This window comes from Chiloscyllium punctatum, chromosome 11 (genome assembly GCF_047496795.1).
Source record: "Chiloscyllium punctatum isolate Juve2018m chromosome 11, sChiPun1.3, whole genome shotgun sequence".
In the NCBI taxonomy this organism is placed as follows: Eukaryota; Metazoa; Chordata; class Chondrichthyes; order Orectolobiformes; family Hemiscylliidae; genus Chiloscyllium; species Chiloscyllium punctatum.
Window position 1 is genome coordinate 25,903,747 of NC_092749.1, and position 12,401 is coordinate 25,916,147.

General features: G+C 40.1%; 1 protein-coding gene across 5 annotated transcripts in view; it reads right to left on the minus strand.

The window, feature by feature from the left end:
• Positions 1–12,401, minus strand: part of birc6 (baculoviral IAP repeat containing 6) — a 243,325-nt gene that overhangs the window by 139,052 nt on the left and 91,872 nt on the right. For 4 of the 5 annotated variants that reach the window (XM_072580512.1, XM_072580513.1, XM_072580514.1 and 1 more), the window contains exons 29-35: positions 11,366–11,712; positions 6,871–7,090; positions 6,425–6,558; positions 5,772–5,909; positions 4,591–4,718; positions 3,747–3,878; positions 1,788–2,003 (exon numbers count right to left, since the gene is read on the minus strand). In XM_072580512.1, coding sequence (XP_072436613.1) covers positions 1,788–2,003; positions 3,747–3,878; positions 4,591–4,718; positions 5,772–5,909; positions 6,425–6,558; positions 6,871–7,090; positions 11,366–11,712 — 1,315 coding nt within the window. The remainder of the gene's footprint in view (positions 1–1,787; positions 2,004–3,746; positions 3,879–4,590; positions 4,719–5,771; positions 5,910–6,424; positions 6,559–6,870; positions 7,091–11,365; positions 11,713–12,401) is intronic. The other variant, XM_072580515.1, reaches the window with a different exon arrangement.

The window sequence follows — 12,401 nt, forward strand, 5'->3', positions numbered from 1 at the left end:
AGAGAGAGAGAGAGGAGAGAGAGAGAGACAGAGAGAGAGAGAGAGAGAGAGAGAGAGAGATATAGAGACAGAGAGAATTTGACCACTGTCACAAGATAATGATCAGTGAGCAGAAACTCTAGTCATTTTTTCCTTCTGAGCAGATCAAAAGTAAAAATACAGAAGGACACCCACACGGAGAAGATCAAGTTTAAATGTGGATTTTCAAATATCAAGTACATACATCTCAGATAAGCTTTTTTACACAGATGTTTTTCATTGTGCTAAAAACATACATTAGCATAACTTGAACACCTTGAATGTCACACAAAATACTTAGGCAATTTTCACCCTTACCCACTCCATGTTGTTTCAACTTTTAAAACAAGTAGTTTTCTTCTGTTAAACAGTTCTTGTACTACTTGGGATTGCAGTAATGAATAAAAAAACATGGAATGAAGGAAACAAATTATAGTCTGCGGCTTCCCTTCTTTGCACACTTTAGTTTGTTCTATCAGTCGGAACTTAAACCCTTAAAGTTGCTTAATTGTAAGAGGTTGGTGGTGAAACCGTTCCTAAAAATATTCTATAAAACACTTCAAATTTAAAACTCACATCAAAGAAATTGGACAAGAGGAACGATGAAATCATGTTTCAAAGGGGGAACAGACAAACTCCAAAGAAACTTCAGCAATTTCCAAAGTGTCTATTTTGAAATTCCACAATCATTCAACAAAATCCTAATAATGTCGAAATATTATCATCTTTCATATATCCTAGTGACTGACCAATGCCTGTGGCTTCTCCTTGATTCTAGAAATTGTTTGTAACACTTGACAACTGCAGAGGCTCACATTCAAATTCTCTCCCACTTCAGTGAGAAGCCTTCTCTGGACAACGTGTTTATAATGCCACCAGTAGGTTCTTGTTTCCCTGCACTCTATTTGACTAGTAATCCAACTAGGCTTCAGAAGGCCCCAAATCACTCAGGATGTTGCATCAACTTTCTGAAATCCAAGTTTTCTGAACTGCTCAAAACCACGCCAGCTAGCCCAAACTGATACATTAGCATGAAATGACAGCATCAGCACTGTGAAAACAATACCCTTATATTTTAAAGTGGCAGATTACATCTACCGTTTTGTAGAAGTTAGGCCAATATTCACCTTTTCTCTGAAACACTTGGAATTTTAAAAGAACAATTATTAGATTTCCTCTATTTAACATCTCTCATCATTCAGATTGTTTGGTTTCAAGACAGCAAAATTTAAGAGAAAGTTTAAGTTCCAAACAAAGATAATGGAAACAGGCGTTCATTTCATCATAACAGAAAGGACTGAGAAATTTAGAGAGAGGTTCAAAATTAGTTTTGGTTTTGATCGAGGTAAAACTTACTCCACTGGCAGTAAATTAATAACTGGAGGGCATAAGCCTAAAGCAACAAAAGAACCAAGGAAGAATTCAGGAGAACATTTTTCTTTTAAATGTAAAGGGGAACTAGAAGGGAATTGAAACATCTGAAATAAAAAAAACAAGAAAAATGGGACTAAATGATCAGCTTTTTGAGAAAACTACCACAATAAATCAAACAGATTTCTGCATTGTAAAATATGATAATCTCTTATATTCAGATTAGTGTGAAGTGCCTCTAGTAGTTTATATAAGAAAGTACAGGCTTTGAACTTACTTTTCAGGGAGGTGGAGTAAACTGTAGGTTTGAGAGAGTTTATGAAGTATAAATTAATGGAATGCAATTATTAACTATGCTCCAGAGGGCATTTCTTTCGTCATCCTCATTGTACACTCACCTTGCAGACAAAGAGCAGCAAATCTGCATGACAGGTAAAGTCCATGGAAAGAAGAAAAAGTGCAAGCTTCTGAACCACAGCAATGCAGCGATCATGGGACAAAGTAAAAGGAAGGGGTTCCACTTCTGGGGAGTCTTTCGTTGAAGATGATTCTGAATCTAAAGTAGTGCGAGGCCACTCTGCAGTCCGGCGCAAACGAATGAGGTCTTTGAAATGCTAGTATGGGGTTGAAGTTAAGATGAAATTTAATAAACTTTTCAACCAAATCCATGTTACTGAATTTACATGCATGCAATTGAGATTACAGAAAGAATAGACAAAAATCTGAACTTTTCTACATTGGAAAAGATGAAAAAAAAACTGTACAATTTCCACAACTAATTAGGATTAAAACTAGCCTGAGCAACATCTTAGTTAGCAGTACACCCATTGGCAAAACAAAGTTCTAACTATATAAAGAATAAAATTGACCTTCTCTTATCCTTTTATCATCTCTCCTAATCCCATATTCATAGTCCCATCCCCATTAAATTGTTCTTAATCTATATTTCCTTCCTGGTCCACAGGAAATGCAATATTTTATCTGATATCCTCACCTTGGATTACTCCCCGTCTCCAATCACACACTTCAAGAACCCATGCTTGAATATTTTGCCCTTGTAAAACTACCATCTTGTCTGCCAGTTCCCTGAACACTTTTTGTACACTCTTTCCCTTTTAAAATGCTCATCTTCCATGGAATCCCATGTTTGAATTTCATCAGTCAGGTTTCCACTTGTGACAGCACTGAAGCTTTCCTAACCAAAGTTACACCCAAAATGACTCTACTGCATTATCCATCCTTGTTCTTACTTTAGACTTTCCACACAATCAAACATCATTCTCTCCACTGTCTCGTCACTGTCCAAAGAAGTGAATTGCCTAGTCACTTGATTCACCTTCACTTTTTGAATTTTAACCAGATTAGCACCAACAACAGCCTTTCTACCTAACTCATTACCTTCAGAGCATATGGTCGATCCTGACCCCTTCACCTCTTGCTCACTGCACACCAATTCTTGGCAACACTGCCCACAGCCATGGATCAGCAGCAACATGGACTCTGCTGTCACCCAGTTTTATCTGCCTGTTACACTCTTGCTTAATTTAATATTTATCAGATATCCAGACTTGAAAGAGTTAGAATTAGAACATTGAAAAAACTAAAGCCATCACCTTCAGCTCATGCCACAAATTCCATGCTTTGCTAGCTCCATCTATTTCCTTAACCAAGCCAAGCTAAACAGACTTTTAGCAACCTCGGGGTCCAATTCAATTCCATCACTCTTTCACTTCACGAATCTACCCTTACCATTACCATGAGTTGAGCTCCAACCTCAATAACCGAAAAGTCGTGGTCTGCTTCCCATCCTCATCCCACCGTTCACATTCCTTCACACCAAATACCACTATTCACATTCCTTCACATCAAATCCAACTCAACTGATCATCCCTGGCCCTTGCCAACATCAGACAACAGCCTCTCAGCATTTAAAAATGCAAAATTCCCTTCCTTGTGTTTGGTTCATTTCTTGGCCTCAGCCCTCCAAATTGATATATTGCTCAAATCATACAACAACCCTCTTCTTGAGTTCATGACTCCTCTGACTCAGACATCTTGTGCATCCTCTACCCCACAACAGCATTAGAAGACCCGACCTTAGATTTTGAAATACCTCTGCTAAAAATTATCCTAACCCCAACCCTCTCCTACTTCAAACAGAACTATCCGACAAAGCTTTGGTTCACTTGACCCAATGTGGCTTTTTTTTTAAGATTACACCTGTGTAAACCACATGGGCATAATTTTTTGTGCTACATAAAATGCAACTTGTTGCAATAATAAATTGTCCTGTGCTGGACCAACAATACAGCAACCATTTTAAAGACTTAAGCTATAGAACAAAACAGACGTCATACCTTTGACGTAGCTTGCTTTAGTTTTGCCTGTTCTACCAAAAGTTTATATGAAGATCCTTTGCTGCTCTGGATCTTCTCTTTTTCTATTTGCTCAACTAATGCCTTTTGTTTTGCTTTTAACAAATTGAGTTGCTGCAAAAAAGGTTAAGTCAAAAGTCAGTTTGATATGCACACACACCCCAAAACACACAAACTACACGAGAAGTCCTTAAAATCTCTGATCAGTTTTTATTTTAAAACATTAACGAGTCCTCAACTTTCTCCCATCTCTTCCCCACCGAGGTTGCTCCTCTGACGTTTATTTTATCCCATTAACACACACTAGAACTTGGTAAGTACTTACAGGCAATCTTCTCAAAGATTTCTGCAAATGCATCTCTTGATGCAGCCAAAAAGCATGCCTGTAATAACTATTCTGCTGACTGTCCCTCCCTGGGAATGAGTATCTGATTACCAGCCAGTGAAAATCAGGAACTCACATGGGCAGAGACAGGTGGAAAACCATATCCAAACACTTGGCACAACACATCAGAGGTACCCATTTGAAATCAGTCTGATTACACTGTATCACACAGCCCAACTTGAAAATGACAAACCTTCTGAAACGAACATTTTCCTAAATCTCACTAACTGGCAGAAAAATATTCTTCTTTCTCCCAAATATAGCAATTTTAGAGTGACCCCATTAATCATCTATGTATGCTGCAATTGGTGCGCTAGCAATTTTGATTATGAAAACCAAAAAAAAACTATGATAGCTTTACCATTTGCCAAAGTACTAGATTACGAAGCAGAGTATAAAATTTAAATAAAGTTCACATGCAGACAACAGATTAAATAATACCTGCTTATGGTGTATAAGTTGCTTTCGAATTTTCCTTGAATATAATCTGTCAAGACTGCTGGTCCCTTTGGTAGTTTTGCCTGAACTCTGTGACTGAAGATTGTTATTGATGAAGCTCCACTGGTTTCCTAGAACAGATAGGGACCTCCAGAAGTTAAATACACTCTAAAGCAAACAATGTTTACTTCAGAATTCAAAACATTCCAGATTGGGCCAAGTTGATTTCTTAACATTATCACATCAGGTCTACTGGCACAGTGCATTTCTGCTTCTGCTCTGCACCACAGAAGGACACAAAAAAACTGCTTTGTCCTATCAATAATTACAGAAGAACCTTGATTATCTGAATATCAATTATCCGAATGGGATCTTGAGGTCCCGATGGGAACATTACATCAAAGACGGCTTTTCTAACAGTGATCGCGCCTTTTGTTTACAGTGATTAAACAGGCATCGTCTCCAAATGACTTACTGCCCGCCCTCTCTCCCCACACTTTCCTTGGAGTTCTACACAGGGGAGTGCCCTAAACACCCCTTCCCGACATAATCTCTCCAACATTATCCTGCACATGGCAAAGGTGGAACCAGTCAAAAGGTTGCAGTAAAACATTGTGTATGGGGCTGTGGCTGCGTGTGCATGCTATTTAGAGACTTACCCCACAAAGGCAACTGCAGCAGTCTTGTTGTTGGTGTCCAGTCCAGCTGGCCCGGAGAGGGGGCGGGGACAATGTTGGATGGGGTTTGGGCCGGGAGAAGGTGTTGCATGGGGTTGGGAGCGGGGGAAGGTGTCGCATGGGGTTTTGGGGTGGCGGGGGGGGGGGGGGGGGGGGGGGGGCGCGCTCGCACACTGTGGTGCTGCTGCAGTCACCTGAACGGGGAACAGACTTTAAAAACTCCAAGCCCCATAGGAAAGACATTTAATTGATTATCCGAACGAAATAGTGCCCGCCGTCACGTTTGGATAATCAAGGTTCCCCTGTACTTTGAGCTTTTTATTAGAGCTGCACAGAGGCAAACCAATCTGTAGTGTGCAAGAAAACTGACAATTCCCAACAGTGGCAAATGCAAGGCAAGTCATTTGGCTGTAAGTTTTCAGCAAAAAGGAGAATTCCTGAAATCAGGATAAATTGAGCAAACTGAATTGGAAATTAAATTTATTGCAACTTTGTAATGACATTTACCTGACAGCATCCTTTCTCTGTCTTTACCATTTAATGGCTTTTTGGCTGCAGCCACCTCATCTTCAACACTTGCAACGTAGTCCAACAGCCGAGACACAAGCATTACAACCCAACTGACCATTGGGATGTCCAGCACACCTACAAAAATAAAAACAAAATAAATGAGGCATAATTTTCCACTAGCACTAAACTGTCCTACACTTGAAAAGACCCAAGAACAAAACATTTGCCAATTGCTCTAATCTGAAGAGTGTATGCAAGGTTTCAGTACAAGGTCTGACTAGAATCAGATTTTTAATCAAAAGGACTGTAAAATATTATGCGCTTAACTTATGCACCAGGATTCATAACACTTGCTGGGTCAAAATTCTGGAATTTCCTCTGAGTACTATCAAGGCAATGACCGAAGTATCTTAAGGAGGCAGTTAACCAGTATGGTTTTTCTGAGGAACTTAAGGATGGACAACAACTATGTAAGTGCGCTGTAAGTACATTTTAAAAACACTGCTTAACAAGGATTTTATGTAGATGTTGAATCATTAAAAACTGATCTGAAAAGAAACTTCATTGCAAGTTAATCCTGCTAAAGACAAAAATTATATTCAAAGGTGAATTATTTCAAGGCACACAATAAAACTTTACTGCATGCTTACCATCTGTACGTCTGTATGCTGCCATTTGTGGTTGCAGAGATGATAATAAGTTATCCAGAAGGTTCAGCAGGCCTTCTAGGACCCCACTGTTACTCAGCGATCGCTGACCAAAGCAGGAAAGTAACATAAAAACCCTAAAATAAAGATACAGTAATGAAAATAATAAATTATAGGCTCATGGAAATAACAAATATGAGTTAAATAATTTCTTGGTTTGGCCTATATCAAAAGCACTGTTTTGAAGGAGCAAAAATTATTTAAATAGCCAGGATTGTTACATAGTTCAAATTATTAGGGCTGAAGTAAAAGATGTTTTTTCTTAATTAATGTATAATGCTTTGAAAAATTAAGCTTATGCAAGGTTTTATGTAATTGTGATTATTTCAATCAAATTTACATTTATGTGCTGTACACTACTCATGGTGAAATTTGAATTGTGTACCTACCTGTCCTGTGGAAAGATGAGATGTTGTTCAGAATTATAAAGCTCTTGTAAGACATTAGACAGGAACTGCCCCCACCACCTCTCACCACCACAAAGCTGCACGAGCAGCAGTCCAGCATGCAATCGGATTTTTGGAGTACCACTGATACACAAATGTTTAAATAGTTCTTCACAGGCCTGTGCATGGAAAGTGTTTTGAAGAACTGCTGGCACAGCATGACCTGCAAATATTTAAAAAATGCATAAATGTACCATTAGCAAAAAGATAATAAGGACTGCCGCAACCAATTCCATCAACACATCCAAGTCTTATTTTCATCATTACAGGCATGATGTACAGAAACATTATCTGGACTTTTCTTTCAAGATTAATGTAGGGCAATGTGTAATAAATTACTTGAAATAACTCAAGAAATGTCAATTTGTTTCTATTGTCACATTCAAAAATCAGAGTTATACAGCATGGAAGCAGATCTTTTGGTCCAACTAGTCCACACTCATCATAATTCCAAATTAAACTAGTCCCTGTTTGTGTTTGGCCCATTTTCTTCCAAACCTTTCCTGGTCATATATTTATCCAAATGTCTTTTAAACGCTGTAACTATACCTGCACCCATCACTTCCTCTGGCAGTTCATTCCACATACTAACCACTCTAAAAATGATGCCCCTTTTATCTTTTTAAATCTTTAAATGAATTTTTACAACAATGATGCTTTGTGGTCACCAATACTGAGACTAGTTTTAAACTCCAGATTATCTTAAAATAATTTAAATTCCACATACTACTATGGTATAATTTGAACTCTCATCTTCTTAACAGTATGTTGCTGGAGACAAAGTTCTAAAATGGCTGAGATTGTAAAAAGAGGCTGCATACTCTTATATACTCCATTTTAAAGCCACAAATATCAGGGTAAACCCAAACACTAATATACATTGTTAGAAACAGGAGAGTAGAGTTCACACTGCTGGAGTTTTTTATAGGCCTCCGTAGAGTTCCAGTGAGGTGGAAGAGGATTGGCAAAATTTTTCTGTACAGGAGTGAAAGGAACAGGATGGTCATTATGGGGGACTTCAACTTCCCCAACATTGATTGGAAATGCTATAAGTCTAGTATGTCGGATGGATCAGTTTTTGTCCAATGTGTGCAGGAGTGTTTCCTGACACAGTATGTCGAAGGGCAGACAAGAGGGGAGGCCACACTGGATCTGGTGCTTGGTAATGAACCAGACCAGGTGTTTGATTTAGTTGTAAGTGAGCACTTTGGAGAGAGTGACCATAATTCAGTTACTTTTAGTTTAGCAATGGAAAGAGATAGGTACATGCCACAGGTCAAGAGTTATCAATGGGGCAAGGGTAATTATAATGCGATTAGGCAAGAATTAGGATGCTTGGATGAGGTAGCAGAATGCAGGGGATGCAGACAATGGAAATGTGGAGCTGGTTTAAGGAACAGATATTGCGTGTCCTTGATAAGTATGTCCCTCTCAGGCAGGGAGGAAGTGATAAGGTAAGGGAACCGTGGTTTACTACTGAAATTGCATCTTTTGTTAAAAAGGAGGAGGCGGCTTATGTGTTGATGAGGCAAGATGGTTCAGATGAGGCGATGGAGAGTTACAGATCAGACAGGCAGGATTTGAAGAGAGAGTTAAGAAGAGCAGAGAAAAGACACGAGCAGTCTTTAGCAAATAGAATAAAGGAGAACCCTAAAGCTTTCTATGGGTATGTGAGGAATAAGAAGATGACTAGGGTAGGAATAGGGCCAGTCAAAGACAGAAGTGGGAAGTTAAGTGTGGATCCGGTGGAGATCGGAGAGGTGCTAAACGAATATTTCTCATTGGTTTTCACTCAGGAAACTGAGAACATTGTAGAGGAGAAGAATAAGGTACGAGGTATTAGACTAGAAAGGAGCGAAAGTAGACAAGTCCCCTGGACAGGATGGGATTTATCAGAGGATTCTCTGGGAAGCTAGGGAGGAGATAGCAGAGCCTTTGGCTTTGATATTTGAGTCATCATTGTCTACAGGTTTAGTACCAGAGGACTGGAGGATTGCAAATGTTGTCTCCTTGATCAAGAAGGGCAGCAGAGATGACCCAGGTAATTATAGACCAGTGAGCCTTACTTATGTTGTAGGAAGGGTTTTGGAAAGGATTATAAGAGATAAGATTTATAATCATCTGGCAAGCAACAATTTGATTTCAGATAGTCAACATAGTTTTGTCAAGGGCAGGTTGTGTCTCACAAACCTCAGAGTTTTTGAGAAGGTGACCAAGCATGTAGATGAGGGTAGGGCAATTGACGTGGACTTCAGTAAAGCCTTTGATAAGGTTCCACATGATAGGCTGTTGGAGAAAATGCAGAGGCATGGAATGGAGGGTGATTTAGCAGTTTGGATAGAAACTGGCATTCTGAAAGGTGGCAACGAGTGGTGGTTGATGGAAAATATTCAGTCTGGAGTCTGGTTACTGGTGGTGTGCCACAAGGATGTGTTTTGGGACCACTGTTAATGGTCATTTTCATAAATGACTTAGACGCAGGCATAGGTGAATGGGTTAGTGTGGAGTAGTGGACAGTTTAGAAGGCTGTTACAGGTTGCAGGGGGACTTGGATAAATTGCAGAATTGGGCTGAGAGGTGGTTAATGGATAAAAACAATGACTGCAGATGCTGGAAACCAGATTCCGGATTAGTGGTGCTGGAAGAGCACAGCAGTTCAGGCAGCATCCGAGGAGCAGTAAAATCGACGTTTCGGGCAAAAGCCCTTCATCAGGAATACAGGCAGAGAGCCTGAAGTGTGGAGATCTTCCGCCTCGGAACACTTAAACCCCAGGGCATCAATGTGGACTTCAATAGTTTCCTCATTTCCCCTCCCCCCAGTTCCAAACTTTCAGCTCAGCACTGTCCCCATGACTTGTCTTACCTGCCTATCTTCTTTTCCACCTATCCACTCCACCCTCCCCCCCCAACCTATCACCTTCATCCCCTTCCCCCACTCACCTATTGTACTCTATGCTACTTCCTCCCCACCCCCACCCTCCTCTCACTTATCTCTCCATCCTTCAGGCTCCCTGCCTGTATTCCTGATGAAGGGCTTTTGCCCGAAACATCGATTTTACTGCTCCTCGGATCCTGCCTGAACTCGTTCAGCACCACTAATCCAAAAGATGGTGAATGGAGTTCAATGCAGATAAATGTGAGGTGATACACTTTGGGAAGAATAACAAGAAGGTAGAGTACTGGGTCAATGGAAAGATTCTTGGTAGTGTGGATGTGCAGAGGGATCTTGGAGTCCACGTATACATAGATCCCTGAAAGTTGCCACCCAGGTGGATAGTGCTGTTAAGGCGGCATACGGTGTGTTATGTTTCATTGGTAGATGGATTGAGTTCTGGAGCCACAATATCATGCTGCAACTATACAAAACACTGGTGCGGCCACATTTGGAATATTGTGTAAATTCTGGTCCCCATATTTCGGGAAGGATGTGAAAGCATTGGAAAAAGGTAGAGGAGATTTATCAGGATGTTGCCTTGTCTGGAGGAAAGGCTGAGAGACTTGGGTCTGTGCTCATTAAAAAGAAGGCAGCTAAGTGGGGATTTGATAGAGATATACAAGATGATCAGAGGATTAGATAGAGTAGACTGTGAAAGTCTTTTTCCTAGGATGATGATGTCAGCTTGTACGAGGGGGCATAACTACAAATTGAGGGGTAATAGATTTAAGACAGATGTCAGAGGCAGGTTCTTTACGCAGAGAGTGGTAAGGGTGTGAAATGTCCTACCTGCTAATGTAGTCAACTCAGCCACATTAGGGAAATTTAAATAATCCTTAGATAAGCACATGGATGATTTTGGGATAGTGTAGGGGGACGAGCCGAGAATAGTTCACAGGTCGGCGCAACGTCGAGGGCCAAAGGGCCTGTTCTGCGCTGTATTGTTCTATGTTCTATTGTGTAGTGCCACCTTTCTGAAGCAGCAACAATTTACAAAAGGCTAATCTCACAAAGGCTACATACATCTACGTCTTCCTGCAAAACGCCTCAAGTGTGCCAACATTTCAAAGTTCAGAACTCATTACAAAGCAGCTTCAAGCAAGCTCACAATGAAACTGAAGTAATACTTGCAGGTTGTTCCTCAAGAAGCTGCGTGGCAGGTTCATCCTGAATTGACAGGTAAAAGTGGGATAGTGCAAAGCATTTTCTCAATGCAAGGGGTTTAAAGGGATGGTGATATTTGCTTTGCTGGAATACCTAAATAGGCAAACAATTTATGTTTGATGAGAATGAGATGATCAATGTCATCTATGATTTGTGTGTATTATAAATGTCCAAACTCCTCATTACTTCTGCCTTCCTAGTCTCCAAGTAGTGAATGGCACTTAACCCGCTGATGTAGTCATAGGAAACCATGGTGCACTCTCCCCCAATAGTCATTTAGTTCAACACAACATATTTTACATGAGCACTTCCAAAGGGATAAGAGAAAGAGACACCAACCACTGGACGAATGTAAAAGGCTCAGCAATGTGTCTAGAAGGTATCGGATGATTGTGCGCAGTTGCTCCGTAGAAGAATTCTGAATTAATTCTATTGAGTCGTAGGTTTCTGGCAGAGTCTTCCTGCTGGATCCAAGAGCCACCCTAAGGCGTTGCACAGCGTGATGGGCCAAGTTGAGCTGAAGTTGTAACTGAATGCAGTCCTGATATGCTGAAAATACTTTACTATCCTCTTCGACTGCTTTGTCAGGCTTCCTTAGGAAGTACTGAGCATTGTTTGCACTGTTCAGCGGAGGAAGGTCAATATTCTGCAACAAAGTTTCCAGCCTGTGGCAAGCGAGGTTATATCTGTTAAAGCAAATTACAAATGATGAATCTACTGTACTTGCAGCCAACCAGAATTATGAGCATACTAGTTCTATAGTCCAACTAATATATAATTTTATTTAATTTTCGTTGACTTTTTCCCTTCATTTGAGGGAAATCATTCCTTCCAGTCCGCAAGAGGTTACTATTACTGCTGCAGAGACTGATTAACAAAGAAAACATATTAAAATACACAGTAATAAACAGTAAAAACTACAATTAAGTGTTTTAAAAAGCTGACTTTCTCCCCTCATTCTTAGTCCTCAATGTAGGGATCCACAAAGGATAGCAACCCTCTAATACCTTGGCTAACTGACTACCCTTCAGGTGCAATCATAAACGGCACACTAACGTAAATCAACCCTCAGTCAGCTACCCACTTATTTTCAAGCAGAAATCTCCAGACAGTCAAAGACAGAGATCGGCTTTTCATAGTGCAATTACTGAAGTATCTGTATCCTTGTCATCAGCGCACACAATGAACTTGATGTTTTATATGGCTTAAGCAAGGGAGTTTCAAACATTTGTTTGTAATTTAAAACTTTCACAACTTTGAATGCACATGACAAAATGTAACTGTTCAATGAATTCCTGTGTTGCCTTTTTCCTTTCAGGAGTTGCAAATCATCTTCTCAACTGTAATTCAGTTCAAGCTATGTTAATGATAACAC